Genomic DNA, 21519 nt, shown 5'->3' with positions numbered 1-21519 from the left:
GGGATTTGGTAATCCTAAAATCATCATGGTGGCACCAAACATCCTGAGCCAAATTATGAAAAGCGGTAGCAGTCAAAGTCTATTCTGAATCCAAAGTTACAGGTCAGATATGCTACTGGTTTACACGACAGGAGTTTGGTGAGAGTATATTACCCCATCATCCTACATCGGACACCGGAAGTACCGCTAACGCATGTTGGCACATGATTTGAAGACTGGCCATCCCCTTTTGATACTACTGAAACAGCAGCCCAACACAGCGACATGTCACCGTGCAGGACTCTCGCCGGAGATACACACCCGACTTGTCTCGAGAGTCAGCGAGATACGTGAATGTCTCTCCCCGACAGTTCACGCTCACTGTCACGATCAGGATAACCAGGGAAGTTACTCTTGCATATGTCACAACTACGTTAGAGGCACGACCAGCGTCCAGATATAACGATGATCCATAGAAACCAGTGAGGAGAGAAAGCACAGAGAGTGAGTGAACGAGAGCATACAAACACTGTCCTAATGTAGGAGGTTAGAGTAAATCCCAACATCTTACATAGTTAGTTAATTATTTTACAACTGTATGAGTATTAATACTATATTTCAAAATATCACTCCTCTACGCTAAAGCTCTTAGTTGTACTGTACTTAACTCTCAGTAAATATTCAATGCTAACAATTTGATATTCAAGGAGGGATTTGGTAATCCTAAAATCATCATGGTGGCACCAAACATCCTGAGCCAAATTATGAAAAGCGGTAGCAGTCAAAGTCTATTCTGAATCCAAAGTTACAGGTCAGATATGCTACTGGTTTACACGACAGGAGTTTGGTGAGAGTATATTACCCCATCATCCTACATCGGACACCGGAAGTACCGCTAACGCATGTTGGCACATGATTTGAAGACTGGCCATCCCCTTTTGATACTACTGAAACAGCAGCCCAACACAGCGACATGTCACCGTGCAGGACTCTCGCCGGAGATACACACCCGACTTGTCTCGAGAGTCAGCGAGATACGTGAATGTCTCTCCCCGACAGTTCACGCTCACTGTCACGATCAGGATAACCAGGGAAGTTACTCTTGCATATGTCACAACTACGTTAGAGGCACGACCAGCGTCCAGATATAACGATGATCCATAGAAACCAGTGAGGAGAGAAAGCACAGAGAGTGAGTGAACGAGAGCATACAAACACTGTCCTAATGTAGGAGGTTAGAGTAAATCCCAACATCTTACATAGTTAGTTAATTATTTTACAACTGTATGAGTATTAATACTATATTTCAAAATATCACTCCTCTACGCTAAAGCTCTTAGTTGTACTGTACTTAACTCTCAGTAAATATTCAATGCTAACAATTTGATATTCAAGGAGGGATTTGGTAATCCTAAAATCATCATGGTGGCACCAAACATCCTGAGCCAAATTATGAAAAGCGGTAGCAGTCAAAGTCTATTCTGAATCCAAAGTTACAGGTCAGATATGCTACTGGTTTACACGACAGGAGTTTGGTGAGAGTATATTACCCCATCATCCTACATCGGACACCGGAAGTACCGCTAACGCATGTTGGCACATGATTTGAAGACTGGCCATCCCCTTTTGATACTACTGAAACAGCAGCCCAACACAGCGACATGTCACCGTGCAGGACTCTCGCCGGAGATACACACCCGACTTGTCTCGAGAGTCAGCGAGATACGTGAATGTCTCTCCCCGACAGTTCACGCTCACTGTCACGATCAGGATAACCAGGGAAGTTACTCTTGCATATGTCACAACTACGTTAGAGGCACGACCAGCGTCCAGATATAACGATGATCCATAGAAACCAATGAGGAGAGAAAGCACAGAGAGTGAGTGAACGAGAGCATACAAACACTGTCCTAATGTAGGAGGTTAGAGTAAATCCCAACATTTTACATAGTTAGTTAATTATTTTACAACTGTATGAGTATTAATACTATATTTCAAAATATCACTCCTCTACGCTAAAGCTCTTAGTTGTACTGTACTTAACTCTCAGTAAATATTCAATGCTAACAATTTGATATTCAAGGAGGGATTTGGTAATCCTTAAATCATCATGGTGGCACCAAACATCCTGAGCCAAATTATGAAAAGCGGTAGCAGTCAAAGTCTATTCTGAATCCAAAGTTACAGGTCAGATATGCTACTGGTTTACACGACAGGAGTTTGGTGAGAGTATATTACCCCATCATCCTACATCGGACACCGGAAGTACCGCTAACGCATGTTGGCACATGATTTGAAGACTGGCCATCCCCTTTTGATACTACTGAAACAGCAGCCCAACACAGCGACATGTCACCGTGCAGGACTCTCGCCGGAGATACACACCCGACTTGTCTCGAGAGTCAGCGAGATACGTGAATGTCTCTCCCCGACAGTTCACGCTCACTGTCACGATCAGGATAACCAGGGAAGTTACTCTTGCATATGTCACAACTACGTTAGAGGCACGACCAGCGTCCAGATATAACGATGATCCATAGAAACCAGTGAGGAGAGAAAGCACAGAGAGTGAGTGAACGAGAGCATACAAACACTGTCCTAATGTAGGAGGTTAGAGTAAATCCCAACATCTTACATAGTTAGTTAATTATTTTACAACTGTATGAGTATTAATACTATATTTCAAAATATCACTCCTCTACGCTAAAGCTCTTAGTTGTACTGTACTTAACTCTCAGTAAATATTCAATGCTAACAATTTGATATTCAAGGAGGGATTTGGTAATCCTTAAATCATCATGGTGGCACCAAACATCCTGAGCCAAATTATGAAAAGCGGTAGCAGTCAAAGTCTATTCTGAATCCAAAGTTACAGGTCAGATATGCTACTGGTTTACACGACAGGAGTTTGGTGAGAGTATATTACCCCATCATCCTACATCGGACACCGGAAGTACCGCTAACGCATGTTGGCACATGATTTGAAGACTGGCCATCCCCTTTTGATACTACTGAAACAGCAGCCCAACACAGCGACATGTCACCGTGCAGGACTCTCGCCGGAGATACACACCCGACTTGTCTCGAGAGTCAGCGAGATACGTGAATGTCTCTCCCCGACAGTTCACGCTCACTGTCACGATCAGGATAACCAGGGAAGTTACTCTTGCATATGTCACAACTACGTTAGAGGCACGACCAGCGTCCAGATATAACGATGATCCATAGAAACCAATGAGGAGAGAAAGCACAGAGAGTGAGTGAACGAGAGCATACAAACACTGTCCTAATGTAGGAGGTTAGAGTAAATCCCAACATTTTACATAGTTAGTTAATTATTTTACAACTGTATGAGTATTAATACTATATTTCAAAATATCACTCCTCTACGCTAAAGCTCTTAGTTGTACTGTACTTAACTCTCAGTAAATATTCAATGCTAACAATTTGATATTCAAGGAGGGATTTGGTAATCCTTAAATCATCATGGTGGCACCAAACATCCTGAGCCAAATTATGAAAAGCGGTAGCAGTCAAAGTCTATTCTGAATCCAAAGTTACAGGTCAGATATGCTACTGGTTTACACGACAGGAGTTTGGTGAGAGTATATTACCCCATCATCCTACATCGGACACCGGAAGTACCGCTAACGCATGTTGGCACATGATTTGAAGACTGGCCATCCCCTTTTGATACTACTGAAACAGCAGCCCAACACAGCGACATGTCACCGTGCAGGACTCTCGCCGGAGATACACACCCGACTTGTCTCGAGAGTCAGCGAGATACGTGAATGTCTCTCCCCGACAGTTCACGCTCACTGTCACGATCAGGATAACCAGGGAAGTTACTCTTGCATATGTCACAACTACGTTAGAGGCACGACCAGCGTCCAGATATAACGATGATCCATAGAAACCAGTGAGGAGAGAAAGCACAGAGAGTGAGTGAACGAGAGCATACAAACACTGTCCTAATGTAGGAGGTTAGAGTAAATCCCAACATCTTACATAGTTAGTTAATTATTTTACAACTGTATGAGTATTAATACTATATTTCAAAATATCACTCCTCTACGCTAAAGCTCTTAGTTGTACTGTACTTAACTCTCAGTAAATATTCAATGCTAACAATTTGATATTCAAGGAGGGATTTGGTAATCCTAAAATCATCATGGTGGCACCAAACATCCTGAGCCAAATTATGAAAAGCGGTAGCAGTCAAAGTCTATTCTGAATCCAAAGTTACAGGTCAGATATGCTACTGGTTTACACGACAGGAGTTTGGTGAGAGTATATTACCCCATCATCCTACATCGGACACCGGAAGTACCGCTAACGCATGTTGGCACATGATTTGAAGACTGGCCATCCCCTTTTGATACTACTGAAACAGCAGCCCAACACAGCGACATGTCACCGTGCAGGACTCTCGCCGGAGATACACACCCGACTTGTCTCGAGAGTCAGCGAGATACGTGAATGTCTCTCCCCGACAGTTCACGCTCACTGTCACGATCAGGATAACCAGGGAAGTTACTCTTGCATATGTCACAACTACGTTAGAGGCACGACCAGCGTCCAGATATAACGATGATCCATAGAAACCAATGAGGAGAGAAAGCACAGAGAGTGAGTGAACGAGAGCATACAAACACTGTCCTAATGTAGGAGGTTAGAGTAAATCCCAACATTTTACATAGTTAGTTAATTATTTTACAACTGTATGAGTATTAATACTATATTTCAAAATATCACTCCTCTACGCTAAAGCTCTTAGTTGTACTGTACTTAACTCTCAGTAAATATTCAATGCTAACAATTTGATATTCAAGGAGGGATTTGGTAATCCTTAAATCATCATGGTGGCACCAAACATCCTGAGCCAAATTATGAAAAGCGGTAGCAGTCAAAGTCTATTCTGAATCCAAAGTTACAGGTCAGATATGCTACTGGTTTACACGACAGGAGTTTGGTGAGAGTATATTACCCCATCATCCTACATCGGACACCGGAAGTACCGCTAACGCATGTTGGCACATGATTTGAAGACTGGCCATCCCCTTTTGATACTACTGAAACAGCAGCCCAACACAGCGACATGTCACCGTGCAGGACTCTCGCCGGAGATACACACCCGACTTGTCTCGAGAGTCAGCGAGATACGTGAATGTCTCTCCCCGACAGTTCACGCTCACTGTCACGATCAGGATAACCAGGGAAGTTACTCTTGCATATGTCACAACTACGTTAGAGGCACGACCAGCGTCCAGATATAACGATGATCCATAGAAACCAGTGAGGAGAGAAAGCACAGAGAGTGAGTGAACGAGAGCATACAAACACTGTCCTAATGTAGGAGGTTAGAGTAAATCCCAACATCTTACATAGTTAATTATTTTACAACTGTATGAGTATTAATACTATATTTCAAAATATCACTCCTCTACGCTAAAGCTCTTAGTTGTACTGTACTTAACTCTCAGTAAATATTCAATGCTAACAATTTGATATTCAAGGAGGGATTTGGTAATCCTAAAATCATCATGGTGGCACCAAACATCCTGAGCCAAATTATGAAAAGCGGTAGCAGTCAAAGTCTATTCTGAATCCAAAGTTACAGGTCAGATATGCTACTGGTTTACACGACAGGAGTTTGGTGAGAGTATATTACCCCATCATCCTACATCGGACACCGGAAGTACCGCTAACGCATGTTGGCACATGATTTGAAGACTGGCCATCCCCTTTTGATACTACTGAAACAGCAGCCCAACACAGCGACATGTCACCGTGCAGGACTCTCGCCGGAGATACACACCCGACTTGTCTCGAGAGTCAGCGAGATACGTGAATGTCTCTCCCCGACAGTTCACGCTCACTGTCACGATCAGGATAACCAGGGAAGTTACTCTTGCATATGTCACAACTACGTTAGAGGCACGACCAGCGTCCAGATATAACGATGATCCATAGAAACCAATGAGGAGAGAAAGCACAGAGAGTGAGTGAACGAGAGCATACAAACACTGTCCTAATGTAGGAGGTTAGAGTAAATCCCAACATTTTACATAGTTAGTTAATTATTTTACAACTGTATGAGTATTAATACTATATTTCAAAATATCACTCCTCTACGCTAAAGCTCTTAGTTGTACTGTACTTAACTCTCAGTAAATATTCAATGCTAACAATTTGATATTCAAGGAGGGATTTGGTAATCCTTAAATCATCATGGTGGCACCAAACATCCTGAGCCAAATTATGAAAAGCGGTAGCAGTCAAAGTCTATTCTGAATCCAAAGTTACAGGTCAGATATGCTACTGGTTTACACGACAGGAGTTTGGTGAGAGTATATTACCCCATCATCCTACATCGGACACCGGAAGTACCGCTAACGCATGTTGGCACATGATTTGAAGACTGGCCATCCCCTTTTGATACTACTGAAACAGCAGCCCAACACAGCGACATGTCACCGTGCAGGACTCTCGCCGGAGATACACACCCGACTTGTCTCGAGAGTCAGCGAGATACGTGAATGTCTCTCCCCGACAGTTCACGCTCACTGTCACGATCAGGATAACCAGGGAAGTTACTCTTGCATATGTCACAACTACGTTAGAGGCACGACCAGCGTCCAGATATAACGATGATCCATAGAAACCAGTGAGGAGAGAAAGCACAGAGAGTGAGTGAACGAGAGCATACAAACACTGTCCTAATGTAGGAGGTTAGAGTAAATCCCAACATCTTACATAGTTAGTTAATTATTTTACAACTGTATGAGTATTAATACTATATTTCAAAATATCACTCCTCTACGCTAAAGCTCTTAGTTGTACTGTACTTAACTCTCAGTAAATATTCAATGCTAACAATTTGATATTCAAGGAGGGATTTGGTAATCCTAAAATCATCATGGTGGCACCAAACATCCTGAGCCAAATTATGAAAAGCGGTAGCAGTCAAAGTCTATTCTGAATCCAAAGTTACAGGTCAGATATGCTACTGGTTTACACGACAGGAGTTTGGTGAGAGTATATTACCCCATCATCCTACATCGGACACCGGAAGTACCGCTAACGCATGTTGGCACATGATTTGAAGACTGGCCATCCCCTTTTGATACTACTGAAACAGCAGCCCAACACAGCGACATGTCACCGTGCAGGACTCTCGCCGGAGATACACACCCGACTTGTCTCGAGAGTCAGCGAGATACGTGAATGTCTCTCCCCGACAGTTCACGCTCACTGTCACGATCAGGATAACCAGGGAAGTTACTCTTGCATATGTCACAACTACGTTAGAGGCACGACCAGCGTCCAGATATAACGATGATCCATAGAAACCAATGAGGAGAGAAAGCACAGAGAGTGAGTGAACGAGAGCATACAAACACTGTCCTAATGTAGGAGGTTAGAGTAAATCCCAACATTTTACATAGTTAGTTAATTATTTTACAACTGTATGAGTATTAATACTATATTTCAAAATATCACTCCTCTACGCTAAAGCTCTTAGTTGTACTGTACTTAACTCTCGGTAAATATTCAATGCTAACAATTTGATATTCAAGGAGGGATTTGGTAATCCTTAAATCATCATGGTGGCACCAAACATCCTGAGCCAAATTATGAAAAGCGGTAGCAGTCAAAGTCTATTCTGAATCCAAAGTTACAGGTCAGATATGCTACTGGTTTACACGACAGGAGTTTGGTGAGAGTATATTACCCCATCATCCTACATCGGACACTGGAAGTACCGCTAACGCATGTTGGCACATGATTTGAAGACTGGACATCCCCTTTTGATACTACTGAAACAGCAGCCCAACACAGCGACATGTCACCGTGCAGGACTCTCGCCGGAGATACACACCCGACTTGTCTCGAGAGTCAGCGAGATACGTGAATGTCTCTCCCCGACAGTTCACGCTCACTGTCACGATCAGGATAACCAGGGAAGTTACTCTTGCATATGTCACAACTACGTTAGAGGCACGACCAGCGTCCAGATATAACGATGATCCATAGAAACCAGTGAGGAGAGAAAGCACAGAGAGTGAGTGAACGAGAGCATACAAACACTGTCCTAATGTAGGAGGTTAGAGTAAATCCCAACATCTTACATAGTTAGTTAATTATTTTACAACTGTATGAGTATTAATACTATATTTCAAAATATCACTCCTCTACGCTAAAGCTCTTAGTTGTACTGTACTTAACTCTCAGTAAATATTCAATGCTAACAATTTGATATTCAAGGAGGGATTTGGTAATCCTTAAATCATCATGGTGGCACCAAACATCCTGAGCCAAATTATGAAAAGCGGTAGCAGTCAAAGTCTATTCTGAATCCAAAGTTACAGGTCAGATATGCTACTGGTTTACACGACAGGAGTTTGGTGAGAGTATATTACCCCATCATCCTACATCGGACACCGGAAGTACCGCTAACGCATGTTGGCACATGATTTGAAGACTGGCCATCCCCTTTTGATACTACTGAAACAGCAGCCCAACACAGCGACATGTCACCGTGCAGGACTCTCGCCGGAGATACACACCCGACTTGTCTCGAGAGTCAGCGAGATACGTGAATGTCTCTCCCCGACAGTTCACGCTCACTGTCACGATCAGGATAACCAGGGAAGTTACTCTTGCATATGTCACAACTACGTTAGAGGCACGACCAGCGTCCAGATATAACGATGATCCATAGAAACCAGTGAGGAGAGAAAGCACAGAGAGCGAGTGAACGAGAGCATACAAACACTGTCCTAATGTAGGAGGTTAGAGTAAATCCCAACATTTTACATAGTTAGTTAACTATTTTACAACTGTATGAGTATTAATACTATATTTCAAAATATCACTCCTCTACGCTAAAGCTCTTAGTTGTACTGTACTTAACTCTCAGTAAATATTCAATGCTAACAATTTGATATTCAAGGAGGGATTTGGTAATCCTAAAATCATCATGGTGGCACCAAACATCCTGAGCCAAATTATGAAAAGCGGTAGCAGTCAAAGTCTATTCTGAATCCAAAGTTACAGGTCAGATATGCTACTGGTTTACACGACAGGAGTTTGGTGAGAGTATATTACCCCATCATCCTACATCGGACACCGGAAGTACCGCTAACGCATGTTGGCACATGATTTGAAGACTGGCCATCCCCTTTTGATACTACTGAAACAGCAGCCCAACACAGCGACATGTCACCGTGCAGGACTCTCGCCGGAGATACACACCCGACTTGTCTCGAGAGTCAGCGAGATACGTGAATGTCTCTCCCCGACAGTTCACGCTCACTGTCACGATCAGGATAACCAGGGAAGTTACTCTTGCATATGTCACAACTACGTTAGAGGCACGACCAGCGTCCAGATATAACGATGATCCATAGAAACCAATGAGGAGAGAAAGCACAGAGAGTGAGTGAACGAGAGCATACAAACACTGTCCTAATGTAGGAGGTTAGAGTAAATCCCAACATTTTACATAGTTAGTTAATTATTTTACAACTGTATGAGTATTAATACTATATTTCAAAATATCACTCCTCTACGCTAAAGCTCTTAGTTGTACTGTACTTAACTCTCGGTAAATATTCAATGCTAACAATTTGATATTCAAGGAGGGATTTGGTAATCCTTAAATCATCATGGTGGCACCAAACATCCTGAGCCAAATTATGAAAAGCGGTAGCAGTCAAAGTCTATTCTGAATCCAAAGTTACAGGTCAGATATGCTACTGGTTTACACGACAGGAGTTTGGTGAGAGTATATTACCCCATCATCCTACATCGGACACTGGAAGTACCGCTAACGCATGTTGGCACATGATTTGAAGACTGGACATCCCCTTTTGATACTACTGAAACAGCAGCCCAACACAGCGACATGTCACCGTGCAGGACTCTCGCCGGAGATACACACCCGACTTGTCTCGAGAGTCAGCGAGATACGTGAATGTCTCTCCCCGACAGTTCACGCTCACTGTCACGATCAGGATAACCAGGGAAGTTACTCTTGCATATGTCACAACTACGTTAGAGGCACGACCAGCGTCCAGATATAACGATGATCCATAGAAACCAGTGAGGAGAGAAAGCACAGAGAGTGAGTGAACGAGAGCATACAAACACTGTCCTAATGTAGGAGGTTAGAGTAAATCCCAACATCTTACATAGTTAGTTAATTATTTTACAACTGTATGAGTATTAATACTATATTTCAAAATATCACTCCTCTACGCTAAAGCTCTTAGTTGTACTGTACTTAACTCTCAGTAAATATTCAATGCTAACAATTTGATATTCAAGGAGGGATTTGGTAATCCTAAAATCATCATGGTGGCACCAAACATCCTGAGCCAAATTATGAAAAGCGGTAGCAGTCAAAGTCTATTCTGAATCCAAAGTTACAGGTCAGATATGCTACTGGTTTACACGACAGGAGTTTGGTGAGAGTATATTACCCCATCATCCTACATCGGACACCGGAAGTACCGCTAACGCATGTTGGCACATGATTTGAAGACTGGCCATCCCCTTTTGATACTACTGAAACAGCAGCCCAACACAGCGACATGTCACCGTGCAGGACTCTCGCCGGAGATACACACCCGACTTGTCTCGAGAGTCAGCGAGATACGTGAATGTCTCTCCCCGACAGTTCACGCTCACTGTCACGATCAGGATAACCAGGGAAGTTACTCTTGCATATGTCACAACTACGTTAGAGGCACGACCAGCGTCCAGATATAACGATGATCCATAGAAACCAATGAGGAGAGAAAGCACAGAGAGTGAGTGAACGAGAGCATACAAACACTGTCCTAATGTAGGAGGTTAGAGTAAATCCCAACATTTTACATAGTTAGTTAATTATTTTACAACTGTATGAGTATTAATACTATATTTCAAAATATCACTCCTCTACGCTAAAGCTCTTAGTTGTACTGTACTTAACTCTCGGTAAATATTCAATGCTAACAATTTGATATTCAAGGAGGGATTTGGTAATCCTTAAATCATCATGGTGGCACCAAACATCCTGAGCCAAATTATGAAAAGCGGTAGCAGTCAAAGTCTATTCTGAATCCAAAGTTACAGGTCAGATATGCTACTGGTTTACACGACAGGAGTTTGGTGAGAGTATATTACCCCATCATCCTACATCGGACACTGGAAGTACCGCTAACGCATGTTGGCACATGATTTGAAGACTGGACATCCCCTTTTGATACTACTGAAACAGCAGCCCAACACAGCGACATGTCACCGTGCAGGACTCTCGCCGGAGATACACACCCGACTTGTCTCGAGAGTCAGCGAGATACGTGAATGTCTCTCCCCGACAGTTCACGCTCACTGTCACGATCAGGATAACCAGGGAAGTTACTCTTGCATATGTCACAACTACGTTAGAGGCACGACCAGCGTCCAGATATAACGATGATCCATAGAAACCAGTGAGGAGAGAAAGCACAGAGAGTGAGTGAACGAGAGCATACAAACACTGTCCTAATGTAGGAGGTTAGAGTAAATCCCAACATCTTACATAGTTAGTTAATTATTTTACAACTGTATGAGTATTAATACTATATTTCAAAATATCACTCCTCTACGCTAAAGCTCTTAGTTGTACTGTACTTAACTCTCAGTAAATATTCAATGCTAACAATTTGATATTCAAGGAGGGATTTGGTAATCCTTAAATCATCATGGTGGCACCAAACATCCTGAGCCAAATTATGAAAAGCGGTAGCAGTCAAAGTCTATTCTGAATCCAAAGTTACAGGTCAGATATGCTACTGGTTTACACGACAGGAGTTTGGTGAGAGTATATTACCCCATCATCCTACATCGGACACCGGAAGTACCGCTAACGCATGTTGGCACATGATTTGAAGACTGGCCATCCCCTTTTGATACTACTGAAACAGCAGCCCAACACAGCGACATGTCACCGTGCAGGACTCTCGCCGGAGATACACACCCGACTTGTCTCGAGAGTCAGCGAGATACGTGAATGTCTCTCCCCGACAGTTCACGCTCACTGTCACGATCAGGATAACCAGGGAAGTTACTCTTGCATATGTCACAACTACGTTAGAGGCACGACCAGCGTCCAGATATAACGATGATCCATAGAAACCAGTGAGGAGAGAAAGCACAGAGAGCGAGTGAACGAGAGCATACAAACACTGTCCTAATGTAGGAGGTTAGAGTAAATCCCAACATTTTACATAGTTAGTTAACTATTTTACAACTGTATGAGTATTAATACTATATTTCAAAATATCACTCCTCTACGCTAAAGCTCTTAGTTGTACTGTACTTAACTCTCAGTAAATATTCAATGCTAACAATTTGATATTCAAGGAGGGATTTGGTAATCCTAAAATCATCATGGTGGCACCAAACATCCTGAGCCAAATTATGAAAAGCGGTAGCAGTCAAAGTCTATTCTGAATCCAAAGTTACAGGTCAGATATGCTACTGGTTTACACGACAGGAGTTTGGTGAGAGTATATTACCCCATCATCCTACATCGGACACCGGAAGTACCGCTAACGCATGTTGGCACATGATTTGAAGACTGGCCATCCCCTTTTGATACTACTGAAACAGCAGCCCAACACAGCGACATGTCACCGTGCAGGACTCTCGCCGGAGATACACACCCGACTTGTCTCGAGAGTCAGCGAGATACGTGAATGTCTCTCCCCGACAGTTCACGCTCACTGTCACGATCAGGATAACCAGGGAAGTTACTCTTGCATATGTCACAACTACGTTAGAGGCACGACCAGCGTCCAGATATAACGATGATCCATAGAAACCAATGAGGAGAGAAAGCACAGAGAGTGAGTGAACGAGAGCATACAAACACTGTCCTAATGTAGGAGGTTAGAGTAAATCCCAACATTTTACATAGTTAGTTAATTATTTTACAACTGTATGAGTATTAATACTATATTTCAAAATATCACTCCTCTACGCTAAAGCTCTTAGTTGTACTGTACTTAACTCTCAGTAAATATTCAATGCTAACAATTTGATATTCAAGGAGGGATTTGGTAATCCTTAAATCATCATGGTGGCACCAAACATCCTGAGCCAAATTATGAAAAGCGGTAGCAGTCAAAGTCTATTCTGAATCCAAAGTTACAGGTCAGATATGCTACTGGTTTACACGACAGGAGTTTGGTGAGAGTATATTACCCCATCATCCTACATCGGACACCGGAAGTACCGCTAACGCATGTTGGCACATGATTTGAAGACTGGCCATCCCCTTTTGATACTACTGAAACAGCAGCCCAACACAGCGACATGTCACCGTGCAGGACTCTCGCCGGAGATACACACCCGACTTGTCTCGAGAGTCAGCGAGATACGTGAATGTCTCTCCCCGACAGTTCACGCTCACTGTCACGATCAGGATAACCAGGGAAGTTACTCTTGCATATGTCACAACTACGTTAGAGGCACGACCAGCGTCCAGATATAACGATGATCCATAGAAACCAATGAGGAGAGAAAGCACAGAGAGTGAGTGAACGAGAGCATACAAACACTGTCCTAATGTAGGAGGTTAGAGTAAATCCCAACATTTTACATAGTTAGTTAATTATTTTACAACTGTATGAGTATTAATACTATATTTCAAAATATCACTCCTCTACGCTAAAGCTCTTAGTTGTACTGTACTTAACTCTCGGTAAATATTCAATGCTAACAATTTGATATTCAAGGAGGGATTTGGTAATCCTTAAATCATCATGGTGGCACCAAACATCCTGAGCCAAATTATGAAAAGCGGTAGCAGTCAAAGTCTATTCTGAATCCAAAGTTACAGGTCAGATATGCTACTGGTTTACACGACAGGAGTTTGGTGAGAGTATATTACCCCATCATCCTACATCGGACACTGGAAGTACCGCTAACGCATGTTGGCACATGATTTGAAGACTGGACATCCCCTTTTGATACTACTGAAACAGCAGCCCAACACAGCGACATGTCACCGTGCAGGACTCTCGCCGGAGATACACACCCGACTTGTCTCGAGAGTCAGCGAGATACGTGAATGTCTCTCCCCGACAGTTCACGCTCACTGTCACGATCAGGATAACCAGGGAAGTTACTCTTGCATATGTCACAACTACGTTAGAGGCACGACCAGCGTCCAGATATAACGATGATCCATAGAAACCAGTGAGGAGAGAAAGCACAGAGAGTGAGTGAACGAGAGCATACAAACACTGTCCTAATGTAGGAGGTTAGAGTAAATCCCAACATCTTACATAGTTAGTTAATTATTTTACAACTGTATGAGTATTAATACTATATTTCAAAATATCACTCCTCTACGCTAAAGCTCTTAGTTGTACTGTACTTAACTCTCAGTAAATATTCAATGCTAACAATTTGATATTCAAGGAGGGATTTGGTAATCCTTAAATCATCATGGTGGCACCAAACATCCTGAGCCAAATTATGAAAAGCGGTAGCAGTCAAAGTCTATTCTGAATCCAAAGTTACAGGTCAGATATGCTACTGGTTTACACGACAGGAGTTTGGTGAGAGTATATTACCCCATCATCCTACATCGGACACCGGAAGTACCGCTAACGCATGTTGGCACATGATTTGAAGACTGGCCATCCCCTTTTGATACTACTGAAACAGCAGCCCAACACAGCGACATGTCACCGTGCAGGACTCTCGCCGGAGATACACACCCGACTTGTCTCGAGAGTCAGCGAGATACGTGAATGTCTCTCCCCGACAGTTCACGCTCACTGTCACGATCAGGATAACCAGGGAAGTTACTCTTGCATATGTCACAACTACGTTAGAGGCACGACCAGCGTCCAGATATAACGATGATCCATAGAAACCAATGAGGAGAGAAAGCACAGAGAGTGAGTGAACGAGAGCATACAAACACTGTCCTAATGTAGGAGGTTAGAGTAAATCCCAACATTTTACATAGTTAGTTAATTATTTTACAACTGTATGAGTATTAATACTATATTTCAAAATATCACTCCTCTACGCTAAAGCTCTTAGTTGTACTGTACTTAACTCTCGGTAAATATTCAATGCTAACAATTTGATATTCAAGGAGGGATTTGGTAATCCTTAAATCATCATGGTGGCACCAAACATCCTGAGCCAAATTATGAAAAGCGGTAGCAGTCAAAGTCTATTCTGAATCCAAAGTTACAGGTCAGATATGCTACTGGTTTACACGACAGGAGTTTGGTGAGAGTATATTACCCCATCATCCTACATCGGACACTGGAAGTACCGCTAACGCATGTTGGCACATGATTTGAAGACTGGACATCCCCTTTTGATACTACTGAAACAGCAGCCCAACACAGCGACATGTCACCGTGCAGGACTCTCGCCGGAGATACACACCCGACTTGTCTCGAGAGTCAGCGAGATACGTGAATGTCTCTCCCCGACAGTTCACGCTCACTGTCACGATCAGGATAACCAGGGAAGTTACTCTTGCATATGTCACAACTACGTTAGAGGCACGACCAGCGTCCAGATATAACGATGATCCATAGAAACCAGTGAGGAGAGAAAGCACAGAGAGCGAGTGAACGAGAGCATACAAACACTGTCCTAATGTAGGAGGTTAGAGTAAATCCCAACATTTTACATAGTTAGTTAATTATTTTACAACTGTATGAGTATTAATACTATATTTCAAAATATCACTCCTCTACGCTAAAGCTCTTAGTTGTACTGTACTTAACTCTCAGTAAATATTCAATGCTAACAATTTGATATTCAAGGAGGGATTTGGTAATCCTAAAATCATCATGGTGGCACCAAACATCCTGAGCCAAATTATGAAAAGCGATAGCAGTCAAAGTCTATTCTGAATCCAAAGTTACAGGTCAGATATGCTACTGGTTTACACGACAGGAGTTTGGTGAGAGTATATTACCCCATCATCCTACATCGGACACCGGAAGTACCGCTAACGCATGTTGGCACATGATTTGAAGACTGGCCATCCCCTTTTGATACTACTGAAACAGCAGCCCAACACAGCGACATGTCACCGTGCAGGACTCTCGCCGGAGATACACACCCGACTTGTCTCGAGAGTCAGCGAGATACGTGAATGTCTCTCCCCGACAGTTCACGCTCACTGTCACGATCAGGATAACCAGGGAAGTTACTCTTGCATATGTCACAACTACGTTAGAGGCACGACCAGCGTCCAGATATAACGATGATCCATAGAAACCAATGAGGAGAGAAAGCACAGAGAGTGAGTGAACGAGAGCATACAAACACTGTCCTAATGTAGGAGGTTAGAGTAAATCCCAACATTTTACATAGTTAGTTAACTATTTTACAACTGTATGAGTATTAATACTATATTTCAAAATATCACTCCTCTACGCTAAAGCTCTTAGTTGTACTGTACTTAACTCTCAGTAAATATTCAATGCTAACAATTTGATATTCAAGGAGGGATTTGGTAATCCTAAAATCATCATGGTGGCACCAAACATCCTGAGCCAAATTATGAAAAGCGGTAGCAGTCAAAGTCTATTCTGAATCCAAAGTTACAGGTCAGATATGCTACTGGTTTACACGACAGGAGTTTGGTGCCAGTATCTCACCACAGCAGCCTACATCGGACACACCGGAAGCCTGAAGTGAGGTTGAAAAGCTTGCAAGTTCATCTGCCAATTTGCCAGATGATAGACCTTCACATCAACAGGGAGCCCCCCAGGAAGCCTGACCAATAAAACAAAATAAAATACTTTTATACCAATAAAATAAAATAAAATACTAGAAATTTTGACGAGTGGTTTTGCCTGTGGCTTACCTCAGAGCTGTCCAGCTGTCCTCTGTGGAGCACCCGGCTTCATCCACAAGATAACACCTCAACATTCTAATTCATTCCAGAACTCTGCTGTGTTCCAGTTCCATCCAGCATTCTATTCTATTCTGTTCTATTCTAAGGGCAGATAATGTCTCCTTTTATGAATTCACTATTTTCTAGTCCAGCGTTCATCATGTTTTCCATGGCACAGTTTTCACAAAACTCCACACATTATGACCCATTAGCAGTAATGATACAACACTGCATATTAAAAAAAATAATTTTGTCTATTGCTTCGCAGATATTTTAAATCATACGTGCAACAAGTCACAGCAAAAGTTTAAGCTGTTGCAAGTAACTCCACAAATGATCCTTTTAACATTGTTAAGCTGTCTATGTTTGCAAATTCATATTCAAATGCTAATATGTTGCATCCCGTGTACTGTGGTAATTATAGCCACACCCAAATGTCACCTGCACCTGAGTTTGGGAATTAGGCAATTGATGGATTTAAGACCTTAAAACTGTCCTGAACTGAATTATTTGGTGGATAATAGTTAAATACCTCCATCTCCTCCTCGGTGGTAGTTTTAGGCTGAACGCGACGCTCAGTCTCCAGCAGGTCCTCGGGTATTCAGCATTTTTAATGTAGGTAGATCATTTTGACTTGGTCATTTTAAAAGTAGCTCGCAAGTTGAAAAAGTGTGGGCACCCCTGCTGTAGACCCTTTAAGTCTTGTTTTTCTTGAATGAGAAAAGATATTTAATGCATTGTGTCATTTTAGGGGGACACTTGTTCAACTTACTGTAAAACCTAAAGACATGTTCCTCTCACTTCAGGTTTGAGATCTGAGCTTGAAAACATACCCAATATGTTTTTAATATAATTTCACAGTTTTGGATACAATTATTTAATGGCATAAATCAAGTCTAATCAATAAATCAATTAGAATTTTGAGATATCTCGCTGACGGACAGAACTCATTGGAGAGCTGTTAAGCAGAGACTGCCGCTAATACACACAGATATGAATTGTCTCTAAATTAATACGACTAGGCTTAGAGTGCTAAAATGCAACATTTATTACTGTTTATCCAACACCATTGTAATTTTGTCTGAGCCATGGGTTTAGTCTGGTGTCTCAAAATGAAGGCTTTATGTTCTTTCTAAGACTTGTTAAAAGTACTGAATACAGTTCATCCATCAGGTCAGAAAATAAGAATGTTCTTTTAGCTTCAGCAGTAGGCTACCGCATCCTCCTACACCATCCTTTCAGTGATTTACCATAGTGGAATATATAAACACATCTATGTCAGTACAAACACACTCAAACGATATACTCCTTGCTCTCTCCCAGCCTCCAGTCGATCCCCCAAGGACTGTCCTCAGACATTACTCACTGTCTCCCTGCCTCACTGTTGCCGAGAGCCTCACTGTTTTAGCAGATGGATAAGTCGTGCTAGGGTTGTTTTCATTGCTCCATTCTCCTCTGACTCTTTCTTCTGTGGTGAAAGTCTCCTTGCAGCTCCCAACCCTGCCAGTTTCATTGTCTGCAGGAATGTGTGTGTGCCTCGTCTGTCTGTGTGTAAGTGTTGGGTTCAAAATGCTTAGCTGTTTTGCTTAAATGGAGAAGGCATGACAGCCTTCGAGTGACCCCTGCTCCAGGCTTCCCCCGAAGGCTGGTTTACACCGACACCAACAGTTCAGTTGGCATGAGTGAGCAGTGCCTCTGGCAGGACTTTGCACTTGATATTTCCTCATTCTTTTTGTACAAGTTCCCTCAGCTTTCCCAACACTTATTGTTTTAAGGTTCATAAAAACACAGGTCCTAAACACAGCTATTACCATCTGTGCAGACACGCTAACAGCAGACATATAAGGGCGACTGTGGCTCTGGTAGAGTCCTTGGGCAGGACACTTAACCACAAATTGCTCCCGTAAGCTGTGCCTGCGGTGTGTGAATGTTGTATGAATGTTAGTTAGTCCTGATGGGCAGGTGGCACCTTGCATGGTGCCATCAGTGTATGAATGGGTGTGAATGACATGTAGCGTTCAAGCGCCTTGAGTGGGCGGACGACCAGAAAAGCACTATACAAGTACAAATCCATTTACCATTTACCACGTTCACAAACAGAAATATAATACATTCGGCGTGTCCTCTGTTGTATTATTCTAAGCACTTTGATCCCTGTTGTAAACACAAAGAGCAGAGTAGGAGGACTACCTCCTGCATCATTTCCATAGTATGCAATTGTCTGTAAAAAATATTAAATACAGCATCAGCCATAATCTTTTCTTCTCTGTTAAACAAAACCATCATTCCATTCAGAAAATAAGTTTGCACAACTTAAGTGAAAAGGGCAGACAGTATTACTGCTGTCACATTTATGTGTTTACTGCTGTCACACAACAAGAAAGGCAGAAATAAATTCCATTTGGTACACACTTGAGGTTTTTGTTGAATCTTATGACTTTCAACTCTGATAGAGAATTGCATGTCCCAAACTGCAATTTCAGGTAGTTTCTCTGTGCAGCACACACATCCAGTAAACTCCTATACTTAGCCATACATTTAGCCAATGTTAGCTGTTCTTCACTGGGGCCTATCTTCAGCATATTTTGCAATGGGTGTTCATATTTGAATTGATGAATTTGTGAAGTACTGTCAAGCCACTTTACCTCAAATAGTAAATAATAATGTAGTTGTTGAGAATGCGGTAGCTCTAGAACTGTACAATAGTCATATAATTAAATCACGATCATTAGGAAAGGTATTTTTAAACAAAATATGCTCGGCTATAAATCCTTGCATTTGTGTCAACTATGCTTGACTTAGAGACTAATTAAAACTGGAACATCTGTCACAACTAACACAGCACATCTTAAATACAGCTGTGATGCTGTTTATGTTTGAGAGGCACTCTGGGCTAGAAGAAATATAACGATGCGGGGGTCTTTGTATTCTTACTGGTTAGCAGAATTTAAACCGACTTTGTGTCATCTCTCAGCTGTTTGGTTTTCCTTCAAATTGCACAGCATTGGAAGCCAATTTATATGGTTATTCTAAGTGAATAAGTTGCATACAATTTACAAGTTGAATGCTATCCAATGGAGAGACAATCTCACTTACAATCTCAGTTCGACAACACTATAACACGACTTATTAAGGCTGAAGGATTCTGAGGACCTGCATTCACATCTAATTCTCTTTTGATGGTGATTCACCGCAGATGTTTGGAACAAATATTAAAGCTCAGTTGAACTGTTACTGTTGGGTGTGTACACACATGGGTTATCTTAAACTATATAAACTATATGCTTGCATGTCCCATCTTAATTCAATTAATTTTTTTTATGGAAACACAAAGTAGTAGTTGTTTAGCAGAACAATAAACAGCCAGAACTCCTTTCACCACAGTTATGCATGTCTATTAAAATGTCCTTGATGTGTCTGGATATACCAATAACGATTAAGAGGGAAAACAAGTTGCTTACAGAAGAAAGCTTCGTGTTTTTGTCTGAAGATATTGTTGTCATGCCTCCCCACTGCAGCCTGTAGGATGTGTGAAGCTGTTACAAAGCTTGTTGACTTTGGGGATGATGCTGTCCAGAAGTGGCAGCAGCTCCTTGGGAGGAATCCTAAGGGCTAGGGTTGCTGATGGAAGAGATGAAGGAGCAACCTGTTAGCCCCTCGGATATGGACAGCATGAAGGCAGATACGAGTCCTCTTGATGGCTGCCATGACTCAAAAGGGTTTCACCATGATGGAAACAGTAACAAATGATCTTGTGGTGAATCAAATCAACATTTATAATATGAGAGACAGGAGTCGTGGTGCACAAATCTATGACAACCTTAAAGACAATGTCTCAGTAGGAGGTCATCACTAAAACAAACGGGGAAGGAAATGTGGCAGTTTTAATGACCGTGTGTGATACTGTACACGTAGACGAGACCGAGGTTTTCATCTCTAAGACAAACAAGGATTTTGACTCTGATGTGGAGACAGCGAAGTAAAAAATTAAGAAAAATATATGGAGGACAAAAACACCGTCATTATAAAATGCGGCCTTGGTGGTGTTTTTAGTAATGTATATGCATTGCACACGCTCAGTTTCTGAGTGCTGAAATGACATGATCATACTCATCTGTCTCTTTCTCCCTCTCTTCGCTCAGGATGCTCTGGACCACTGGGCATGGAGGGCGGCATAATCTCCAACCAGCAGATAACAGCCTCTTCCACCCACCGCGCTCTCTTCGGCTTGCAGAAGTGGTACCCGTACTTTTCCCGCCTCAACAAGAAGGGCCTGGTGAATGCCTGGACTGCTGCCGAAAATGACAGATGGCCATGGATCCAGGTAACGCACAGTCAAAGGACCGGACACACACAGAGCAGGGCCAGACACAAGTGAATGAACACATTGTCTAAATTATAGATACGCTTCATTCTCTTGTTTGTTGTGGCTGTAGACGTAAGATGTTAGATGTAAGCTAATCACTTGTTTGTAGTTGATGTTTAGAATAAAATGTGAAAATGTAACAGTGTAATTCCTCATTAGCTGATTGATTAAACTAGCATATAAATAATGTTTTGTTGGCTGCGTTACATTTCTCTTACTCTTGAGTCACTTCCGTGAGGACAGAAATGCTGAC

The 21519-nt window shown here is 42.2% G+C and overlaps 1 protein-coding gene across 1 annotated transcript in view; it reads left to right on the top strand.

The window, feature by feature from the left end:
- The window catches only part of edil3a (EGF-like repeats and discoidin I-like domains 3a), a 125921-nt gene that overhangs the window by 72251 nt on the left and 32151 nt on the right, over positions 1-21519 (top strand). The window contains exon 5 of the mRNA XM_076099358.1: positions 21043-21224. Within this exon, the coding sequence (XP_075955473.1) occupies positions 21043-21224 (182 nt within the window). The remainder of the gene's footprint in view (positions 1-21042; positions 21225-21519) is intronic.

The sequence above is a fragment of the Anarhichas minor genome, unplaced genomic scaffold (genome assembly GCF_050575085.1).
Source record: "Anarhichas minor isolate MPS153535 unplaced genomic scaffold, ASM5057508v1 ptg000025l, whole genome shotgun sequence".
Taxonomy (NCBI): domain Eukaryota; kingdom Metazoa; phylum Chordata; class Actinopteri; order Perciformes; family Anarhichadidae; genus Anarhichas; species Anarhichas minor.
This window is presented reverse-complemented; position numbering and strand designations above follow the sequence as displayed.